The 22,417-nt window shown below is 52.0% G+C and overlaps 2 protein-coding genes across 3 annotated transcripts; both read left to right on the top strand.

Annotated features, from left to right (window-relative positions):
- Nucleotides 1–709: 709 nt before the first annotated feature.
- GSTT2B (glutathione S-transferase theta 2B) lies at nt 710–7,885 on the top strand. The gene is made up of 5 exons (XM_065693015.1): nt 710–1,026; nt 3,481–3,568; nt 3,837–3,987; nt 4,500–4,676; nt 5,143–7,885. Exons 1-5 carry the CDS (start codon nt 915–917, stop codon nt 5,341–5,343), a joined length of 729 nt encoding a protein of 242 aa, XP_065549087.1. The 5' UTR covers nt 710–914; the 3' UTR covers nt 5,344–7,885.
- Nucleotides 7,886–9,394: 1,509 nt separating this feature from the next.
- LOC136021127 (glutathione S-transferase theta-1) lies at nt 9,395–19,416 on the top strand. 2 transcript variants are annotated; one of them, XM_065693013.1, is made up of 6 exons: nt 9,397–9,835; nt 9,915–9,971; nt 13,915–14,002; nt 15,623–15,773; nt 17,880–18,056; nt 18,991–19,416. In XM_065693013.1, exons 1-6 carry the CDS (start codon nt 9,724–9,726, stop codon nt 19,189–19,191), a joined length of 786 nt encoding a protein of 261 aa, XP_065549085.1. In that variant the 5' UTR covers nt 9,397–9,723; the 3' UTR covers nt 19,192–19,416. The 2 variants fall into 2 exon arrangements, with proteins under 2 accessions (XP_065549086.1, XP_065549085.1); XM_065693014.1 differs by lacking the exon at nt 9,915–9,971 and having other exon boundaries at nt 9,395–9,835.
- Nucleotides 19,417–22,417: the final 3,001 nt, after the last annotated feature.

Raw genomic sequence — 22,417 nt, 5'->3', positions numbered from 1 at the left:
TTTCTTCCACCATTCAGTACTAGCGGTAGCAGCAGGTATTAGTGAGTGTTGGATTGATGTTAATGCAGACTGAACTGTCTGATGTCTAAAATGAATATGCATACTGGAGTCAGCTGGTATCACCACAAGCCCTAACTCTGTATTTGACACATGCCACTGGTATTTTTAGCTGCTCCTGGCAGAAGGCTTAGAGCTACCCCATAGCTGCAGCCTGCAACTACCCTGCAAGGCCTTCAGGAGAAAACAGCGAGGCTCTGACTTACTATATAGTGAAGCACAATGAATGTACGCCAGCATTGGCTGGTGTATGTCACTGGACTGAAACGGAGGGCTGGGAATCTTGAGGGATGGGGGTCAGAGAGGGTGGTTGTATCCTCCGAGCAATGTGGGGCTGTTTTGTAGCCGTGAAGTTGCGTGGCTGCGCTCTGTGGCTGCTTTCTCGAGTGGTTTCTGCGCAGCACGGGGGTCCCGGGCAAGTGTCAGAGTAGCGGAAGCATAAGGGCGAGAGCTGTGAGTTCCTATGAGCAGAACAAGGTTCCACCGCCTCTCTTACCGCAGCCGTTCGGGGCAGCCCGTTAAAACGAGCCCTGTGCAAGGGTGACTCAGCAGCGCCTGGTCCGAGCTTCGCCTTGGGGCAGCGCCATCGCCCCTGCCCTTTGGCACTAGGGGCACAGCCCTGCCCGCGGGCAGTCACGCTACGAGGAGCGGCCCTTGGCTGAGGACCCCGGTCCGGGCAGCAGCCGGTACCGCGGAGGGGGGGAGCTCCGGTGGGGGCTGCGCTCCGCCCCTGCGGGAGGGACCGGGCTGCTCCGCCCCGGCCGGGAGCATAGGGCTGGCGGGACGGGACGGGACGGGCCGGGACGGGCGGCAGCGCAAGCACCAGCAGCAGCACCAGCAGCAGGAGCAGGCTCAGGATGGGGCTGGAGCTGTACCTGGACCTGCTCTCGCAGCCCTGCCGAGCGCTCTACATCTTCGCTCGCAGCAACAACATCCCCTTCGAGTTCAAGCAGGTGGAGCTGATGAAGGGTGAGCGGGGCTGGGGGGTGGCCGGGGCCCCGGCTCCCTGGACAGAGCTGCGGTGCGGATGGGAGCTGGGGGCTCAGTCCTGCCCCTTGGTGCTATGGGAGGGAGCCTCTGCAACAAGTACAACCGTGCGGAGGTGCCTGGTGGTGTGGTATCCCTGAAATCAGCCCCGCCCCGCCAGAAAATGGCTCTCCAAAAAACCTGACCGCGTTTCTGAGAAGGGCTCTGGATGCGAGGCCATTCCCCGTTCAGGTGGGAAGCAGAGCAAAAGCCGCAGAGATGGGATGCTCACGCGCGGGGAGCACAGCCGAGGTGGGCAGTGCTCGCTGGTTCAGCTGCCTTACCAGACTTCGCACTCTGCTGAGCAGCGGCGGTTGCTGCTGAGCAGCTTTTGTCCTCTTGGCAGGGGCTGGCAGCCCCTTGGGAAGGGTCCTCATGCCCAGCGCTCGCAGGTGGCTCCCCATGTGCGGTAGGGCAGGACAGGCTGACACCCCTCCGGGTGTTCATCGGGCCAAGCTGTTTGTGGTCATCCTGTTTCGAGAGGGCTGAGGACAGGCTTGCAGAGACAGTGAAGGCAGCAGAGCAAGACTGCCAGCGGCCTGAACGCTGAGGAGTGGAGAGGAGAAGGTGGTTTAGTTTGTATGAAAACCAACTGATCATTGGTAGGAGCCTGCCTTGGGAGCCTGCCCAAGAGGTATCGCGTATTTTCACCGAAGGATGCCCAAAGATCGGTATCTTCTTTGTAACCGAAGCCGGTAAAAGCAATCTCTGAACCTTTCCAGAGCCCCTGGATTTGAAATGAAGGTAATGTACCAGGTGCAAAAATACCTTGGTAAGTGATGCTGAAACCCAGCGGAAGAGGAGAAGGCTCCGGCAGAAGTTGATAGGAGAACAAAAGAACCTCCAGTTTGTGACTCAAAGAAACCTCAGGCCTGCTGTGGTTCAGTCTCTGGGCGTTCCCCTGCGCTCCTGATCCCCTGTGCATCGACTGCGCGTTAACTGCAGCTTTCCTCCCACCCATCCTGCCAGAAAGGACGTTCCTGTTTGTAGCTGGGGGCAGGCTCCTTTGCTGTCCTTCCCCTTCTTCCCAATACGTGAACTTGTGGTGGGGCACTGGTGCCGAGGAGATGAGACTGGCAGGCAAGCAAGAATGGAACAGCTGAAATACTGAGACTGGGACTGAGAGGAAGGAAAATTGAGTGGTCTGTGCCCCATGGCATCAGTGCTTGCTTTTGGTCGATGGATTTGAGGTGGGTAATTTGGACTACAGGAATGCTAGGGGCACATCCCGTTCCTGCAGCTGTGGGGAAGCGCTCCCGGCACCCACAGCTGGGGTAGGTCCATAACCAGCTGCTGGACACACAACTATGGGCGCACCAGCCCCCAGTGAGTGCTTGCTCAGGAGTACAGTGCGGTGGCCTCACTACACCGTAAGGACCGGGGTGGGGAACGTACACGCAGCTCTGAGGCAGTGGGTTAAATGTGTCCGGCCCAGCAGGTCTCGGAAACGGGTAGCAAGAGCAAGAACAGACAGAAATTGTGGCACCGGAGGGACACCTGAGGACGGGCACAGCTCCTGGAGGAAGCCGCAGCGGCTGTGTGGAGGGGGCTTCTCTGCTTCGGGAGCTTCGGGAGCATCTCTGCTGGCACAGATCCTCAGGCGACGCGCGCAGCAGGACGTGGCGCAGGGTCAGATGTTAGGGAAGCTTGAACACGGAGGTACACACGTGGGACGGAAGCCTGCGGCTGGCAAAGGCTGGCATGAACGAGTCACATAAAACAAGGCTTCTGGGACGGGGTTCAAATGTAACGGAGCACACTGAGACCTCCGACCAGCAAAGCACCTCCTCCTGCCAGGCTCCCTCTGCCTAAAAGCAAAAGTCAGAGCTGATTGATAGATCTGTAATGAAGTACCCATGGCTTTATATGGAATCATAGCCATTTATTCTCATCTGAGGACTAAAAATCGAGTTGAATGTAAATTACATTTATACATTCCTTTATAAATCACATTTACTGGAGAAACCCTCCCCAAACAACAAAGCCGGCTGCTCCCTCACTGTCCGCGTGGTTCGCAGTTCTGACGCCAGGTTCCCTTTCCTGCAAGGTGCTCGGTGTTTGCACTGGGTTTGCACGGGACAGGTACGTCCAGGCACGAGTGCAGAGCTGATAGAGCCCAGAGCTGCCAAGTGCTGTTGGTATGAAAGGACTTGGAGCCATCCTGACCCTTGTTGAGAGGCGGTTCTGGGGCGCAGGCAATAAGCGCGCAAGCTGACATCACAGGGCCCGCTCCCTGTCCACCCCGCGGCACGTTCCGATTGCTTGTGAACTTAAACCAGATTGTGTTTGCGCAATCACAACCAGGAACGTGAGGCCCATGGTGCCCACGGACTCCTCAGGTGTTTGCAGACGGGCCTCGAGCATCACTGTCAAGTAAGATCTCGTTTCCCTCCTCAGGGGAGCACAAGACAGAGGAGTTCCAGAAGGTGAACCTGCTGATGAAGGTGCCCGCCATGAGGGATGGTTCTTTCACCTTAGCAGAGAGGTGAGGTTCAAATAAGCTCAACTCCCTGCTGCACTGTTGCTTACCCTAATGCTTAGGCTCTGCCAGTGCGCTGTGTGTTCGCTGGTCAAGCCAGCGCAAGCTCATGTGCTGTGCCCCACTAGCATTTGTGTGTCCTGCACTTCTACCCGGCTCGGATCGGGTTTGCAGTGCTGCTGGTCCAGCAGCACACACCCTGGGGGGGGAAGAAAGGAGGAAGTGTTTTAGACCTGCATTATCGGCTCACGGCTGTGTCTTGCTCACTGGGCAGCATCGCAATCCTCCTGTACATGGTGCGGAAATTCAAGACTCCTGACCACTGGTACCCATCTGACCTGCAGAAAAGGGCTAGGGTCGATGAGTACCTGTCCTGGCAGCACGTCAACATCCGCGGGAAGGGCAGCAAGCTGTTCCTAATGAAGGTAAGACATCATATACCGAAACCTAAGGGCTCCGAGTGCAATGGCCCTTCTGTGCGCAGGGCCCTTCGGAGCAAATACACCAGCCAGGAGCAAAACCAGATCTTGAGCTGACTTGGCTGCTCGGCCGAGCCGAACTGAAGCGGCTCAAATCCCTCTTGGTGCAGCCACAGCTCTGTGAGGTGCAGGGCAAACCCGTGCCGGGTGAGCAGCTGTCCCCGGGCACAGCTCACTGCCCAGCGCCGTGGCAAGGACAAAGCTCACAGCGGAAAGCAAGAGGCAGCTGCTTCAGATGATGCAGCCCTGCCTTGGGAGGAGACTCGTGGCTGAGATTTCAGACTGTCTAGGGACAGGCAGGGCGTGATGGCAGGCGTTAACGTTAACCTGCGGAGGAGATCCGTGGTACCGGTTATCCCAGCGCGGCTGCTGGGGGCTCCTCGGAAGGGGCAGTGAGAGGGTGTGGGTGAGGTCTGCAGGGAAACCTGTGAGGAGCAGCTCGTTTCTCCTCTCTCCAGGTGCTGCTGCCCCTCCTCACAGGCCAGCCGCTTCCTCCAGAGAAACTGGAGGGTGCCACCGAAGAGCTGAACGTTGTCCTGAAGCAGTTTGAGGACAAGTTCCTGCAGGACAAGCCCTTCATCGCAGGCAGCGAGATCTCCCTGGCCGACCTCGTAGCACTGGTGGAGCTCATGCAGGTGAGCGCTGCCGGTTGTGCACAAGGGGCTGTGGGCAGGCCAGGCACCACCTCTTCAACGCAGATCTTTCTCTCTGCAGTTAACTCTTTAGTGGAGTTAAACCTCGTTCCTTTCTAACTTCGACCACCATGTGCCAGGGAACATCTGCTTTGACAGGGCAGTGCTCTCTGTAGGAGTATGGACAGGGTTCCCCAGGAAGAGCGATCACAAACAGAAGTACAGGTATTTGAAGGAGCCATGCTGACCTCTGTTCCACGTTAGGCAGTTCCTGGGTTAGCTCTTTCACTGCATGTCCCAGGGGACAGCAGCTGCTGCAGATGACGCCTCCGGTTTCCTATGAGCTAAGAACCAGAGCTGAGCTCCACCCGCTGCTGCCTTGAGCGGCTGGCATCCTGCTTCATTCCGGTCCCATCCCTGTCAGTGGCTGTTTGACTCACTCCCGGCTTCTCTTGCTGTCTCTCTGCAGCCTGTGTGTTCTGGCTACGACCTCTTCGAGGAGAGGCCGAAGCTGGCAGCGTGGCGCAGGCGGGTGGAAGAGGCGGTGGGGACGCAGCTCTTCCAGGAAGCACACGAAGGGATCTTGAACGCCAAGAACTTGACCGCTGATAAGATTGCACCTGAACTGATGGAGAATTTCAAGCAGCAGCTCCTAAAGCAGACAGCCTGAATCAGGGGTTATGCGCTCAGTAAAACGGATGGCTCAGTGCAGACTATTGTAGTATTTCAGCATTTCCAAGCAATCATCCAGAAACACCATTCCGCACAGTGCATTTCCGTCACAGCCTTCCTGCAGCTTCGAACAGCTCAGGCTGCAGTGAGCTTTCTCCTCTTGACCGCTGCAGGCTTTTCTTTCAGGCTCCAGCACCACTGGATCTGCTCGAGGACAGAGGCGATTCAGTCTGCTGGGAACTGGGGCCAGGCAGAACTGCCCTTTCCATTCCTGCCCTTTCCATTCCTGCCCTTTCCATTCCTGCCCTTTCCATTCCTGCTTTGAGTTTTCCAGGCCACAGCAGCATAGAAAGGGCGAGGGTTTCCTGGGGCTATGGCAGAACAGATCTGTCTGAAACAAGAAAAATAACGAGAAAATGGCTTCCACTTTGCCACGCACTCAGCTGCAAGGTGTTTGCTCTTTTAAAGAGGCAGGTCAGGACCTGGCCTTTGATGGGGACCCTGCCAGAGGTCCTGGAGCCAGCAGAGACTGCAGTGTCACCCGTGGGAGCAAAGGGCCTCAGCACCTCGGCTGTGCAGGTACCCAAGTGAGGCTCCAGCTTCCGGGAATGAGGGGGTTGGTCCTGTAAATAGAGATGCTCAGCCACAGACTCCTGCAGTACTTTGCAAAGAACAGCCTGCACAGCTGAGAGAAGCTGCTGCCGAGCACAGTCCCCCTGCGCAAGCCGTACCAAGTGCTCTGTCCTTTCCCCACAGCGGCTTTGTCACCCCAGTAGATGCCATGTAAGCCAGGCTCTCTCCACTGACAAGTGCCAGCACTGGTGGCAGAGGGAGCTGCGCTGGCCAGCCCCAGGGTGAGCGGAGTGCCCAGTGCAGGAGCTGAGTTGCTCCCCTGTCAAGTCAGGTTCTCAGTGAAGCTGATGGTTACACTCGCCGCACGTCGTAGCTGGATTTGTGATCAGGATTGGGAAGGAAGCACCCACTGAGTCATCCTCCCCACCTGGGCAGCCTCTCGCCTTTGCGTGTCCCTTTGTACCCTTCTGCCTTCCTGTCCTCCTGTCCCTGTGACCTTCCATTTCCAGGTACGAGCCACGAGGGTTCCAGCTTGCAGAGCCGGGGTTGGTTTAAGCTCTGTTGTTGTTAAGCTCTGGTTGTACCTGGAAGTCCCTTTGTCCCTGCTGGCTGGTTACACCACCCACAGAAGTGCCTGTGTACTACACTGGGTGCGAGATGTCAGTCTTCTTAATGCAAGCCCGTGTGGCTGCTTTAGCAGCTGTAGGCAGGCATTGCAAGCTGAGGCTCATGGTGCCTGTTTACGTTGTACTTTCAACCACCACTTCCTCTGTAACTGCAGCTTACCGCAGCCACCAGCTGGGCTGCTGCCCCACCGGGATAACAGCGGTCCCTCCTCTGCCTCAGCCAAGCTGCCGAGCCCCGCTGCACTCTGCTGTTGGCCGAACCGCATTCCTGACCTCCAGCTTTTCCCAGTCTTGCTGAGAGCAAACTTCCTGCCAGCAGAATGAGTGCCTCGTGCAGCTGGGCGAGTAGGAGCAGAGAAATCATCTGAGCCTAATTCACAGCGTGCCAATCTTGGCAAACCTCAAACTGGGCTCGGTAGCAGAGCCTTTCTCGATACACATCTCCCTCCAGAATCTTGATAGAGCTGCTGTGCGTGCAAAAGCACTGCATGAGCCAAAGCACATAGAATGCCTTTTTCCTTCCCTATGATGCTTGTAGCACAAGAGCTCCACGTAAGAGAAGGTTGAGCCAATTTTCTGCTTGAGTAATGAGGCATGAGTTCTTTAAACATCACCCACTGCCTGCAGGCGCCATGAACACCGCGTTCTGAGCTCAGGGTCTGGTGCTTCTCTGCTGCCAGTGTCCCAGAGGATAAACACCTCGCTCCGGCGGGGTCACGGTGGCAGGAGCAGATTTTAAACTGCTTTTCCTGTGGTGGTCCCTGTCTGCTCCAAGCGCACCCGAGCTGTAGGCTCACCCTCCCGATGAAGCCGTGTGCGGTGACCGGTGCCATTTTGGGCCCTGCTCTGCACGCAGTACATTGCATCCCCAGATTAACTCTGTGGATGGCAATAGAATTGGACACAAATCTGCCTTGCTGCCTTTTTCACTGTAAATCATGAAGCTAAAGCATCTTCCCCTTTGCCTTTTGCCAACCCTCCACCTCCTTCCTTGTATTCATTTGTGTCATTTGTTCTTGGCTGTTTCCAGCTCCTATAGACTGGAAGCCCCAAGAGCTCCCTGCCAAAACCCAATGAGCTGTGCAGGAGTTCTGCCTTGCCTCAGTGCAATGCCTGTTTGGTGTCCACTCCCTTTCACTTGAGTATGGAGAGTCACCCATTCAGTGTGCTGTTCTGATTCAATTGCTCCCATTCCGGCCAGGAGCTCTTTGGAAAGGGGCGAGAGTCTGTGCTTCCTCGAATAAAATGCAGCTGGGATACACAAAATGGGAGGAATGTTTAAAACACCAGATACGAAGTCTGTGACCTTTTCCAAATGATTACAATAAACTGCAAAGCTTACTGTATTGTTTCCTGTGTTCCTGTTTCCAAAAAGCTGACAAAGAAAGTAAAGGCCGGAGAAACAGCCTTTGATGAAAATAGATGACAACAGAGCGCTAGAAGCACTAGCCTAGAGCCAGGAATAACGCGGTCAAATGCTGTGTAACGTGACCAGGTGAAAACACCTCTTTGGCTGTGTGGGCTGTGCAGTGCAGACACCAAACGGGAGGAAAACCTGAGGAAGGAACATCGCCATGAGGGCCATGAGGAGACCTTGAAGTCCAGGCAGGACCGGTGGATCAACTGAACCATGAGCACGGCAGCAAAGCGAACCCACAGCTGCCACTCTTGCTGCCACCTGAGCTCGCCAGACTCTTCCCGGTGATGCACAGGGACTCGTGGCCATTCTGAAGCACAAAGGCTTCTCAGGCCGTTCCCTGCGCAGAGCCACATTCCCGCTCCCTTTCTCCGTTCCCTTGCCATCTGGGATCTCTTTGCACTGAAGCAGCACATGCCACAGCGCAAGCCTTCACCTCCGGCGTGTTGGTGCTTGCCGGGGAGCTCTAGAGGGTGAGCTGCAGAGGGAAGTGAGGGGTACACGGCCCCGCTCTTGTTCCGGCCAAGGAACTCTTGTCACACCGCTCTGACTCTGAGCGATGACCCTGAAAACGGGTGTGCGGTGCAGCGGGTCCAATGCTTCATGTCGAGACACAGCTTGTTCACCAGGCTCTGGCTGACTGAACACTACCACACTAAACCCCATTCCTAAGGAGGTCTCAGAGCTGAAGTCTTGGCCAAGTGGCATAAAAGGAAGCACCTGAAAGCGTTTGTTTGTAACGTACCAGCCAACAAGCTCCGGGCTCGGTACCCAAGCCTTTTCGCCGCCCCCTCTAATGAACCTCTAAAAGAGCACCTGATCCCCCCGTTCCCTCTCCCCGAGGTTCCTGGGGCTCTTTCCAAGGCTTTGTTCCTGACGCACCAGCTCTCAGGCCCGGCGCTGATAACGAGGTGTCGGCTGAGCCGAGGCGGGTTTGACTTTGCTCTGAGTGGTTCAGCCACTTCCAGAGCCCCCGGCGTCCCTGTGCTCAGCCACTGTCACCCTCCGCAGGTCACGCAGCTCTGAAGCGCTGTGGGCTCTGTGGAAGGGGTTGAATTCAGTCTGCGCTGCTTCGCTTCTCGTCCGTTTGCGTGGAAATCTGAAATGGCAAACACCTGGGAGAGAGGAACTGCACTGCCTGTGCGCAGGGCGATGCCCACGGGGGCGTCCTTCAGCGGCACTTTGCAGCACTGGGCAGAGACTGCGTCCCAAGGAATTACCTTCTGAGCTGCAAACCATGCTGAGATCTAGGGAGCGAGATGAACGCTGGCTTAGAGGGCGCTGCGCAAGGGCCCTGTTAGCAGTGTGAGACATCCCCGCAGGACCGCGTTAGAAAGCAAGCATTTACCCTGCGAGAGCCGTGGTGAGACGCTGTGGGCGAGAATGGGCTCCTGACCCCTGTGTCATCAGCCAAGGCTGGGGAGGGCAATGACAGCCCCTCTCCCTCAGCGGTTAGCACCAGCCTCTTCTTTGAGGCTGGTACCCTTCCATCACTTGTAAGTTACCATTCCAACTGTTACCTGCTCCTGAAGCACACGGCCCCAGCTCTAGGGGCTGCCCAGTGCCGCGGCGAAGGGAGCCCTCTGTGTGCTCCCCACTCCTGCCGTGCCTCGCCGACGCTGCCCCAGCCGGGAGCACTCTCCCGGACTCCCCCGGCATCTCCCCCCGGTGGGCGCCTCCCCCCGCCTGCCCATGCGGGGCCGCCCCCGGCGGCCGTGACGGAGCCGCTGCCGCCTCCCCGCTTGCCGGGCCGGGCGGCGCGATGGGGCTGGAGCTGTACCTGGACCTGCTCTCGCAGCCCTGCCGCTCCATCTACATCTTCGCCCGCAGCAACAACATCCCCTTCGAGTTCAAGCAGGTGGAGCTCTTCAAAGGTGGGCCGGGCACGGGGCCGGGGCGGGCTGCAGCGCGCCGGGGGCCGCAGCTCAGGGCCCCTCTCTTGGCTCTTGGCAGACTCGGTGCTGGGGAAGAAGCCGGCGGCGGGGAGCGGCGCGGAGCAGCCCCATGCAGGTGAGGGGAGGGACGAATCGGGCTCCCCCCGCGCGTCCGGTCCGCTCCCGGCCCGCGGGGAGAGCCGGCACCCGGCGCCGCACCGCGACCTTGGGGCCGGGGCCGGGCTGAGCCCCGGGCTCTGGGCTCCCGACACCTTGGTCAGAAGCGGCCATCGCTGCGGCCCCGGACGGCGCAGGCCGCCGGGAGCGGGGGTTATGTTTTGCTTCCACGGCCCCGTCGCCCCTCCGGGTGAGGAGCAGAAGCTCCCCTAAAGCATCTCGGCCCCTGCCGCGGCTCCGCGCGGAGCTGAGGAGCTGTCGAGCCCGGGAGTGCTCCGTTCGGTCCGGGCCCCACAAGCAGCGATGCTGGGGGCCCTGTCCCTGCTGAGGAGGTGTCAGCCTTGTTTGGGAGGCTCGGTCTGAGCCGGAGGAGGGAGCGCTGGGGCCCCGGGAGGCAGCGCAGTGCTGGAGCTCGTGGAAGCCGGAGATCACCCACGAATGAGGGATGCGGACGTGCAGAGCTCAGGGGCTAAGCTCAGATCACCTGCGGTCCCACCCTGGTGGCCTCTCAAGACAGAGACCCTCTTGCCTGGGGAGGGTGAAACAGGCTAAGCCTGCCCAGGCTCACTCAGAGCTGGGAGCGATGCTCGGCCGGCTGGGAGGGAGGCACGGTCCAGCTCCTCAGCTTAACCGAGGGGTTCTGAACACTCGCTCTCCGGAGGGGCTGCAAGGGTCTGACACGCAGCTCATTCCCAGAGCAGCCTCATGGCTGTGCTGCACCTATTTTTGTGGATCCCCAAGGAATGTTCCTCCAGCCATTTCTAGCAAATTAGTCACAGCGGCAGCCAAGGAGGAGCGCTCTGGGAATGCTGTCCTCGAGAGGAACACTCAGCTGTTCGGGCTTGTCCAACTGTGTGACTATTGCACACTTACCCACTGCACTTTCCTTGTCAATCGCTACTCTTTTGGCTAAGGCAAAGCACAGTACTTGGAAAACCTTAGCTGAGGAGATGAGTAGCCAGGGACATGACTGGCAAATAGTCTGGTTTGGTTGTTCCTTTTTACCCTTTCTACTTCTGTCAAACCTTGTCCACTGCTCTTTTTACCCACCAGTCAATCTCCTTCTCTGCGCTATGACTTACACCTCAGAATTCCTCTTGTGTGCAGCCTGCCTTGCTTTCTGACAGTGTATGCTTATTAAAGTTACAGTGTGTGTATATACATATATGTATTATATATATATGTATCTCCTTGGGGGACATCAGGAAATTACACCAGACCCAAGTGATGTTAAAGAGCATCCTAAGTGGGGTCAACATCACAGGAGTGACAAACAAGTGTCAGTCACTTCATACGACTAAACAAAAGGGCTGGCTCTGGATGCTGGAAGAGAGGTAAAAGCTTAAACTCTGCTAAATGGCAAATACAGATTGGTCTCAGTCGGTCAAATGAAGCAACCTGGAGTTATTGTTCAAACCAAGGCTTTTATCAGTTTGCAGCTCAGTCACGCACAGGTCTTTTATGTCTCTACGCAAAGACCCTGTATGAGATAAAGCAAACAAGGTGCCATTGCTGGGCTGCGGTGCAGTCTAACAGACACTGACCTACCGCCCAACCCGCTGTAACGACATGAGGCCCATCAGGGGACTGATATGTTCAGTATTCCTGCTAGGAGTGCTGCACGACGAAACCAGGCTGAAATCCGATTCAGGCTGCCTTCACCCACTGCTTACATCTCACCCTTGTCTCTTGGCTACCTTGGGTAATAAACACAGCAGAACAACCAGGCAGCAGGGTCTGAGAGCTGAGTGCTCGCTAGCTGTGGGCATCAGTGACCTGCCACATTCTGCTGCGTGTTTCCAAGGACCGCTTGAACTTAGAGATCTCACCAGAGCTGGGTGTGTGATGACCGCTGGCCTGCTAAAAGCAGAGGACCAAGCACAGGGCCAAGCACCCTCCCAGAGCAGCTCCTTGCCTCATAGTAGAATCACATACATCCGCCTCACTGTTTTTGTCATAAAAACCACGGGTGCAAGGCACCTTGTCCTTCTTTGCCGACTGGCTTGATTTTGGGGGGTTGTTTTATGTATCTATTTTTAATATTTGAGTTTCTCAATTTCTCAATTATTAGGCTAAACTTGCACTTTCTGTCTGGCTCCTATTGTTAAGAAGCCATTTCTTCCCACCTCTCCTCACAGCTCTGCCTGGCTCTGCTGTGCACTTGGAACCTCCTACCCAGCTAAGCCGGATGGAGGCCTCCATCACCACAGGTAGCCAGAGGCATTTCGCAGTGAGATGGAGGACATGGGTTTGAATCCCTTCAGGCAGCAGAAGGATGTGAACCTTGGTCTCCAATGAAGCTGCTTACACTGGAATTACAAAAAGCATTTCTCAAAGAAGAAACAAGTAGAGGGTAGTCAGCTAGAAAGGAGAACAGGGTGGTAATGCTGGCTGGGCTTGAGTTGTCTCATGCGAAATCAATATTGGGAAAGTAGTCTGTAATCCGTAATGCAGCAACCTTCCTTCCTCCCACCCCTTCCCAAAGCTGGCTGCAGATAAACTCGATAGTCCAAAGGCTGGTTTTGTTCTATGGAGACTATTCCCTGCTGCATGTTTGTCCAGTAAAGCAGATGCTGATGCTGCCTCCTGAATGGGGCAGAGAGTTCTTGGGGCTGCAGATCACTGCCTGTCAGTTGACGGCCCTTTTGAACAAAGAGAGTTTTGTAGCAGACCTCCTGCTGCCCAGGCCCATTCCGTCGGGATCTGCACTGTAGGTGTGATGTCTCCTTCTGGTGAGCACTTCAAACAAGCGAAACAAACTCCTCACACCTTTTCTTAGGCATTCCTGGGCTTTCCTACGGTTCCCTGGCATGTGACCGCTGGCTGTCAAGTCCAGTGTCTGCAGCAGGAAACTGAAAACCTGATGAGGCAGTCAGCTGTCAACGCCTCCAAGGGACTGTGGATGGTGTCTTCCTCCTGTGTTTTCCTGACGGAGGCAGGTTGACCTGCAGAGTGAGGAGTAACGCAGAGCCAGGAGTAATGCAGGGCAGAGGTGCCTGAGCTTTCCTGCCCCTACCCGTTGTCCACTGTGGCAGAATGAGTTATTTCACGACTTGTATTGCTGGCATTCATGTTTTTCCCCATCCCAGCAAAAACTCAGGGAATATCCTCAGCTGTGTCTGCTGAGTGCTCAGCTCTGCTGACAGCATTTACTTTCTTTGTAGATGCTCAATTCCCTCTGCTCTTTAGAGGCAAACAAACAGGAAGATTTTGCTCCTGTGCCATAAGCCAGCTGAGTTGTCTGATTAATGAGCCACTGCAGCGATCTCTGTGGGCACAAGGGCTTTTCAGTCACTCTCCATCCCAACTCCATCCCAGCTGGAGTCAATCACAAACTACAGGAAAATTACTTTGTTTTGGTGCTGCCTGTGGGAACAGGAGCAGGAGCTGCAGCCATCTGCCCTTGTTAGGATGCTCTGCATGCAAACCCAACCTTTCCAGACCTGGCTTCCTTGGCAAATACTGTGTTTTGTAGGTGCTCAGTGGTCTTCATCCTGACTTCTGTCTTTTTCCTCCCTGTCTCTAAAGCTGTAGGGTACTGCTCAAGTCAGCTGTTCCCGGTTATCTGCAATAGTGTTTTCCACATCAGTACCTTCATTCTGGTATCTTAATGCCTCTCAGGGAGTGATATTTTTCAGGAAGTTTTGTGAGTATGACTGAGTCAAGCAACAGAATTCCTGTATGGGAATGTGAACTACGCCATACCGTGTGCCTGCCCTCTGCAGGTAGCTTTTACACTGACTGCCCAATTGCACTATCTTTTAGTTGTGAAATTTGACCACATCAGGACACTTTTTGATATGGAAAACTTAACACAGTTCACTGGCTGGGAGTTGGCTACAGGCATTTCCTTTATCATTCACTAGCAGAAACACTTCTAACCTCTGACTTCGTGCTCATAGGGCCGTCAAATAGCGAAGGAGCTGGCAAAGTCAGCCTCTTGAAGAAGGTACCAGCACTAAAGGATGGAGACTTTACCCTAGCAGAATGGTAAGAACTCAGTCCTTAGACCTCTTTGGTTACCAGTAACCTGTGCAGCATTTAGGAGACATCATTCCTGCTGAATGGTTAAGGATCACGGAATTGACGAACATGTTGGTTATTTTCAATAGGATAACCTCATTTGCTCTGTTTCCATTTTCCATTTGAGTTGTGTTTCAGAATGCAAACAAACCAGCTGCAAACAAATCACTTCTTGGTCTTACCCTGAATGCACTTACCTCAAAACGGGATTATGAACATTCCTGGGAAATGTTTACAGCCTATAAAAATGCCTTTTACCCTGGGAAAAAAATCCTGTTTATCTGAACTAGTCACAATGGCCAAGTAAACAGAGACAAAAAATAGGGTTTACATTGTAAGATTCATGTGGAGACTGCTTAATGGTATCAGGATACTGAAATAATGGAACTGCAGCGGTATCAGCATAGCAGCAGGACCTGCATCTTCCATTTTGTCAGCACAAGATTTTCTGCAGCATCTCTCTTGCAGTAACAGCCTGCAGATTGCTGCAGGTGACCGGAGTATTTTTCCATGTGATCTCTCCTTCCAATCAATGAAAGTATAAACATCTGGATACACAAGCAAAGGTTCTGTAGGCTTCTCTTGCTGGGACTTGCACTGATTTCACTGGAAGCTGCAGGCTAGAGACAGATCTGATGGAAAGGCATCATAACCCCTTAGAGAGTTTCATTTCATACACAGGCATATAAACATGCAGAGGTCTCAGAGAGCTGGGTCAGAACAGTTGGGGAACAAGTGGGATCAGCAGTGGGGATGGATGATTATTGAGGTTTATTGTTTGTTCACCCCAGTACTACCTGGCAGTACTCTGCATGGAACAGTGCTGTGGTTTTCCAGCAGGTTGAAGTTTTCATGGGAACGAAGGTGATGGGTTAAGGTGATTAAGGGCATTCATGGGAACAAAGTGCTGCCTGATAACCATGGGAATTAGGTGCTCATCTGTGGTCCCTAGACCCCATCAGAAATCCTGATCTGAATGCTTTTTAGTGGAGGAAGCAAGTTCAGAAGGGGCAGGAGAGGGAGTATTGTGTGCAGTTCTGGTGTCCTCAACATAAAAAGGACATGGAACTGTTGGAACAAGTCCAGAGGAGGCCACGAGGATGATCAGGGATGGGAGCACCTCCTGTACGAAGACAGGCTGAGAAAGTTGGGGCTGTTCAGCCTGGAGAAGAGAAGGCTGAATGGGGACCTCATAGCAGCCTTCTAGTACCTGAAGGGGGCCTATAGGGATGCTGGGGAGGGACTCTTCATCAGGGACTGTAGTTACAGGACAAGGGGTAACGGGTTCAAACTTAAACAGGGGAAGTTCAGATTGGATATAAGGAGGAAGTTCTTTACTGTAAGGGTGGTGAGGCACTGGAATGGGTTGCCCAGAGAGGTTGTGAGTGCTCCATCCCTGGCAGTGTTCAAGGCCAGGTTGGACGTAGCCTTGGGTGAGATGGTTTAGTGTGAGGTGTCCCTGCCCATGGCAGGGGGGTTGGAACTGGATGATCTTAAGGTCCTTTCCAACCCGAACTATTCTATGATTCTGTGATTCTGCATTGTAACTCCCTGCCCCTTTCTTGTCTCTTGTTACTGTCTGAGCAGCACCGCCATTCTGCTGTATCTGAGTCGAAAGTACAACACACCTGACCACTGGTACCCATCAGACATACAGAAACGGGCCCAGGTAGATGAATACCTCTCGTGGCATCATGCTAACATCCGGGCTAACGCTCCTAAGACCATGTGGATCAAGGTAAAGAGAGGGAATGTTAAAATGTGTGTAAAGCCATGCTTTCCTGGCAGAATACTGAGCATTTGAACAGTCCCAATTTGAAGAGAGTTCATCATGCCGAAATAGCAAACCTAGGCCATTGCTAGCTGAGTGGGGCTGTCAGAGAGGCAGCTGTGCCCAATTGCTCAACATCAAGATCTGGCAAAAGCAGCTTCAGCCATTCTGCGACAGGTCTGGTACAGAAGGTCTCAAAGCCCAACAGACTTCCATTGCCTGGATTTGAGAACAAATATGTAACAGATTGGATATTGCCTCCAAGGACCTCTCCCTCCCTGCACAGCTGTGCAGAGCGTGCACATAGGCAGAAGTTTTGCTTCTTTGGCGAGCATGAGCTCAGCTGCTGGAAGCAGCCAGGGTTGTGTTCTTCATACACGTCCCTGCAGCCTCATCTGGGTGGAAACCCAGAAGGAGCCTTCTTCTTCCAGCACACTTGGGTACTGCTCTGAAATAGAAATAGAACAGAGACACAGACAGAACGGCAGCATCTCTTTATTCAGTGCAGTCAGATGAATCTACACTTAGGCAAAGTCAGAAGAATCACCCTGAGGTAGAAAATCACTCAGTGTCAGATGATGTTGCTGGGCATTTATTTCCAGCCACCTCACCAGACAGTTAATGCGAATATCCTTGGAGAGACCCGTGTGCAAATACAGCCCTTCCAGTGCAGCTGTGGTATGGAATTTCAGGTGAAACCAGGGTTGTCAGTAAACAGGTAAGTACTTCACCTTTCCTGTGTAAAGTTTGCCCTTGTTTGTGCCTAACAAAGTGTATCAGGACTAGCCTCTTGGTTTATTGACACTTGAATTTTTGGCTAGAAAGCACAGAGAAGCAATTCAGATATGAGTCAGATTCATACAAGAAGCAGTTTCTTCCAGTCTTTGCAGGCTGTTATTGGGAAACAGAAAGAAATCCAACCAGTTGCTGTTGCTGTTTAGATAATCCAGATACAGAAAAGATCCTCAGAATAATGAAACATATAAAGCCACCATGTAACAGAAGGCATATTAGGTAGACATGGGAGAAGATGGACTGCTCTGAGATACGGAAAAGGAAGAAGATGCTGTTTCAAGTGATTATATCTGGAGATCCCATCATGCCTAATTGGAATCACTCAGGAAGAGAGCTGGCCATGAATTTTCTGGTGAAATAGATTCCACATGTATTTGGCAAAAATCCTGGCTTGGATTAAGCAATCCCAACTTGAATTGTTGAAAATACCAGCAGTAAGTAGAAATAGAGTCCACTCCCACCAGTGGAAATCTGTATTCATTCTTCTTCTCTAAACAAGCTATGTTCCTTCAGATGTGGTAGGTGGAGGCACATTGCTGTTAAACACTGCAGGCTCCGAAGGTCTGTGCACCTCCGCAAAGGGTGGAAAATCTCATGGAAAGGCAACCACCCCCTGTGCTAGCAAGCCTGTGGAGACAATGACCACCCTTTCCGTAACTGCTCTGGAAAAACTTGGAGTGGTTTAGAGAATGATGCCTGGGAGGCCACAGAAGGGCTGGTGTAAAAATGGTGCTTACCCATTCCCAGCCTCGCTGGCTGCTGTCACGCAGGGGAAGCTATTTCCTGCATCACCAGCCAGTGCTGATGCACTCCAGTGCCTCCCACACTCCCCACCACAGCCACCGCCGTGCCCTCCTTCCCAGCACCCTGTCACCAGCACCCGGCCACACAGCAGGGTGGATACAGGCTGAGCTGGGGTGCAGGCAGCCTGCTGAAACACAGGACAGAGCAGAGATGTGTCTTCCCTGGAGCTGTTGCTCTTTTGTCACCCATCCAGGTGGGGTGGGAGGGCACAACTGCCAGGAACAAAATTGGTTTTGTTCTGCATATTGCTGCCCATTAGCTGGAGGTTATTGTCACAGCAGATCAGCTGCTCAGGACTGCTTGTGTGCTTTCTGTCCATGAGCTACTCACACGTGCAGCAGTCCATGAAGCTCTAGCATCATCCCATCCTGCAGATCACTGACCATGGTGAGTTCATGGCGTGTAACTTAAGTGACCACCACCAGATCCATCAGAAAATGGCTGGCTGTACTCTGCAGTTCCTTTTCTCCTCAGGTGCTGATTCCCCTCTTCACAGGGCAGCCACTGCCCTCTGAGAAACTCCAGGAGGTTATGGAGGGGCTTTCCGCTTCCCTGAAGCAGTTTGAGGAGAGGTTTCTGCAGGACAAGGCTTTTATCATCGGGAGTGAGATCTCTCTGGCAGATCTTGTGGCCGTGGTGGAGCTGATGCAGGTGAGTGCTGGAGTGTGGTAAGGAAGGCCCAGTGCAATAGGAAGCAGATGCTGCCGGGCAGGGAGGGATGCAGCATGTGGAGAGAGGAGTGAGGGCTTATCTCAACACAGCTAAGACAATGGGGAGAATATGGGTGTGGGTTCAGAAAACTAGTTTGGAAAAAGAGAGAAAAAAAAAAGCCGGTTGCAACAGATCTCTTCTGTTTCTCTCCTCTAACAATCCTTCTTCATCCTTTATCCTGATGTTATTTTCACCCTCCAGAGAAGGAGTTGAGAAACAACAGCAAACAGGTCTGATGAAATAAGAAAATGATATAGCCATATTCTACTTCAGATGGCACTTGCCCATGCGACGTTTGGAAGATGCAAAACTGATTCTCAGACACAGGAATCAAGTCTATTCTAAACTAGGTGTTCTCTGCCAGAGCAGCAGGGTCTGATTCCTTCTGTGTCCCAAAGACTGAACAAAGTCCCAAAGACAGTTCTGCTTCTCTGCAGCTTTGTGTTTCAGAGAGTGCCACAGGCAGAAAGCAGAAGTGAGGTAGATGATGTCAGCTAAGACATAAGTTCAGTCAAATACTTAGTGTTCTGCGCTGGCGTCTTCCTATATAATACAGCACTCCCTAAGGCGAACCGTGCAGCTGGCCCTGGGACTGTCAGCCCACCACTGCTGTAGCTGAAAATCACAATGAGTTGTAGGCATCTTTGCTGCTTGTAGCAGCTGTTCTGGAACTCAGGAAGTTACTTGTAAATGCCCTTAAAAACACAGGCTAGCTCCTCTGTCCTCCACATAGACACACCCAACCAAAGAATTCCCTCCTTCCTACTGCTCCACTACAGGCTCCTCTCAATTTTTTTCCCCTACCTGTACCTGCAGGCACACTTTTGATGCCTGTGCCCAGCACTTCACTGTTGCTCTCTCCCCATTCCTGCAGCCTGTGGGAGTTGGTTGTGACATCTTTGAAGACAGACCTCGGCTGATGGAGTGGCGCAGGCGGGTGGAGGATGCTGTGGGGAAAGAGCTTTTCCTTCAAGCCCATGAGATGATCTTCAGCATCAAAGAACTGAGCAACATTCAAATTCATCCGCAGCTGAAGGAGCATCTGGCACCTGTGTTGATGAAGATATTGAAATGAATTAACCTATCTTACCATTTTTCATGCCACTTTTGTTTTAACCTCTTCTCTGACCCCCAGTTCTACATGTAACTGGAAAGAGCATTGTAATTCTAACACAGGAACTGCAGAGTGTTTCTCCCCCCACCAGACCTTTCTTGTATCTTTGTGCATGGAAGCTGGGGAAGGCTTAAGACTTGAATCATTAAATTCATCCAGAAGGCTGAGGCCCTACGGGTCACGTAATGTGTGCATCTGGGTTTTATTTCAGCGTCACTCTTTAAAGAGATGGTACTGACATGAATGGTATTTCCTGACAAAAACCGAGCCAGCCTACAAACTGGGGACACTGGGGAACTGCAAAGGATGGGGATCATTGTTTTCATGTGATTTCAACATTTGCAGCTCCTTCTCAAGTGGCAAGCACTGCAGGCGTGTTTGGTCCTCACCTTCCTTCCCAGCACAGACAGCACAAAACTACAGGAGGTCACAAAGTGAAAAAATAAATGGAATAAATTTAATTTTATTTTACTTTATTTTATTTTATTTTATTTTATTTTATTTTACTTTACTTTACTTTATTTTATTTTATTTTATTTTATTTTATTTTATTTTATTTTATTTTATTTTATTTTATTTTATTTTATTTTATATTTTATAGTGTCTCACTGTTGAGGCCCTGTTGCTTGGCTCTCCATGCACACCCCACCCTTCCATTTACCTTTAGGTTCCTGTAAGAAGTTTCCTCATCTACAACTGTGAATCTTCCCAAAGCTTTGGTTATGCCACTGCTCCCCATTTCTGGAAGCCCGGGTTTCTTTGCTGCTTGGTTTGCCCGTACGCATGATAGGGGCTGTTCTGGGAGATCCATTCAGTAAAGACTGAGCCACTTGAAAAGGCTGATGGTGGCCACAGCCTTTGCTTAACTGCCTAACTAAAATACTCTTGCTATTATATAGGGAATACAACGAGAGGATGAATTCACAGTGATCGCTTGGAAGATAATATAATAGCAAGCAGATTGGTTTTGTCTGTGGTAATGCTGCAATAGCAATCCACATTTCTCCCAGAAAATGCAGAGGGGGAGTAAATCTAGACATGGTCTTCTGAGACTGTTTTGGATGGAAGTTTACCAAGTAAGTAAGTGACCCTGCACAGCTGAGGGAATAAGAGGTTTTGTGGCATTGAGCAACAGACATCTCACAATAAAAGGACAGAGAGTTGTTTTGGAGCTTTGGGGCTCTTTTTCTTGGCAAATGCAGAACCCTTTTGTGCTGCAGTACAATTTATGAGGTAAAACTGAGAGGATCCGACCATTTCTAGTTTTTTCAGTTGAAAATAGCAAATCGTAAAGGATGCAGTAACTGGTGGAATATGTATCTCTGCGTATTTCCATTCATAAGTGGTTGCTGCCCTTGAACCTTACCCTGAAACCCTTGCCTAAGAACTCTTCCTTTAGAGAACAGGACAAAATGAGTAAATAATCCAGGAATTGCTTCTCTCACTAATCAAATAACTCGTTTTCTCTCCAGTACCACCATGTCTTGGCTGGTGATGTTTCTGCTGGTAAGCTCTATAAAACCTGATGTGTTCTGGTGATGTTTTTCCCTAATGTTTCAGTTCTAGATACCACCAATTTAGTCGAGAGCCTGGGAGATCTTTAAATTCCCTGTCTGAAAAGAGAATTCCATGACATACTGCAGCTTCCATGAGCCGGAAATTTTGTCTTGTGATTGTGTTCTCTATAAGGACAAGAGACCTGACTCAACGCCCTCTCTTTCCATGCTCCAAAATATTAGAAATAGGCACATGATTATTCCCACCCTTTCCTTTCTTCCCAAGCTGAATTGTATGTTTTTATGGATGTTTATTCACAAAATATTGTCTACAACTGAGTTAAATTTTAAATGGGAAATGGTGGGTGGGGGGTTATATGTATGTAAGTTTGAGAGTGGAATTTCCAAGTGGATGATGGCACAGGCAAATGTCTGCAGAAGGGGAAAAACTGCCATGATTTTCCAAAGGCTGAACAGGTTTGAGACTACTTGCTGCTGTGCTGTCCTGTCTTGGTCATACGTTCATAGAATCATACAATAGTTCGGGTTGGAAAGGACCTTAAGATCACCCAGTTCCAACGCCCCTGCCATGGGCAGGGACACCTCACACTAAACCATGTCACCAAAGACTACACCATGCTACCCAAGGCATCTCCCTACAAGCATTTTAATTGCCAGCTCCAAGACAGAAACAATAAACCAAATGTCTTTTGTCTAACAAAAACTCTGGGAGGCTGTGAACAATCTGCCATTCACATGGTGAGCCATCGAGAGCGAAGGAAAACATGTATCAATAAAGATGTTTGTGACAGTCCCATGTTCTGTTCTAATTGCTGACATCTGATGACTTGAATCTTTTATTTTCCCTTTGGAGGCTTTCTGCTACGCTGGTTTCTTGCCATGTGGGGTGTTTTTGTTTTTTTTTTTGGCCTTGGAATTGGAAGAGATTTTTAGTGTTTAAGAGAATGAAAAACAGAAAATGGATGCTAAACAGCATCTTACTTGGAGGTAGTGACTCCCAGGGATCCGGCAGTGGTGGGCTTGCACCTGGGGGTTGCAGGGTGGGTGAATACCCCCACTGCTTTTGTTTCAGTTGCAAACTGGGGATCATCTATTTACAAGATTTTATCTTTCTGTGAATTTACCCTGGAATCTAATGGTCTTCCTGGGTTATTTTTTCTGCTGCTTTCCTGGATTTGAAGGCAGTGTCTGTGTTATGGCTTACCACCACAGGCAGCCACCCCCTGCCTGCCTGCCTGCCTGCCTGCCGTGCCCTATCCCTTCTCTCTTCACAATCCCTGTCCTAGAAATCTTTTTCCAGCCTTCGTGCTGGCTGGTTTACCCACAGAGCTCCTCATGCCAGTATTGTCTTCATTAGCAGCAGTAAAGGCCAAGAAATTTCTCCAGCAAAACAAATGGTCAATTCCATCAGTTTTCATTAGGATTGCCTAGAACTGGAGAAAACCCAACAGGTCACATCATAAAGGGCTGATTTCCACAACAGGGCACAGCCCCTTTAGTCTAGCTAGTTCATAACCTTTTGCTGTAAAAGAGCATGTGTAATGCTCACAGGACAGTAGCTGAGCTTCTGAGAAAGCTCTGATGTCTACCTTAGACACCTCTGATCTGTAGATGAGACTGTCCCTATGAGGCAGCCTGCAGGGTCTTTTATCCACTTGGGAGCTCAAAGT

Source organism: Lathamus discolor, chromosome 12 (assembly GCF_037157495.1).
Source record: "Lathamus discolor isolate bLatDis1 chromosome 12, bLatDis1.hap1, whole genome shotgun sequence".
Taxonomy (NCBI): domain Eukaryota; kingdom Metazoa; phylum Chordata; class Aves; order Psittaciformes; family Psittacidae; genus Lathamus; species Lathamus discolor.
The sequence above is the reverse complement of the archived record's forward strand: the minus strand, read 5'-3'. Positions and strand labels throughout refer to the sequence as shown.

Coding starts and splice junctions, on each gene's coding strand:
- GSTT2B (XM_065693015.1), top strand. CDS start 915: ATGGGGCTGGAGCTGTACCTGGACCTGCTCTCGCAGCCCTGCCGAGCG. Junction 1,027..3,480: donor GCAGGTGGAGCTGATGAAGG/GTGAGCGGGGCT, acceptor TTCCCTCCTCAG/GGGAGCACAAGACAGAGGAG. Junction 3,569..3,836: donor TCTTTCACCTTAGCAGAGAG/GTGAGGTTCAAA, acceptor CTCACTGGGCAG/CATCGCAATCCTCCTGTACA.
- LOC136021127 (XM_065693013.1), top strand. CDS start 9,724: ATGGGGCTGGAGCTGTACCTGGACCTGCTCTCGCAGCCCTGCCGCTCC. Junction 9,836..9,914: donor GCAGGTGGAGCTCTTCAAAG/GTGGGCCGGGCA, acceptor GGCTCTTGGCAG/ACTCGGTGCTGGGGAAGAAG. Junction 18,057..18,990: donor CCGTGGTGGAGCTGATGCAG/GTGAGTGCTGGA, acceptor CCATTCCTGCAG/CCTGTGGGAGTTGGTTGTGA.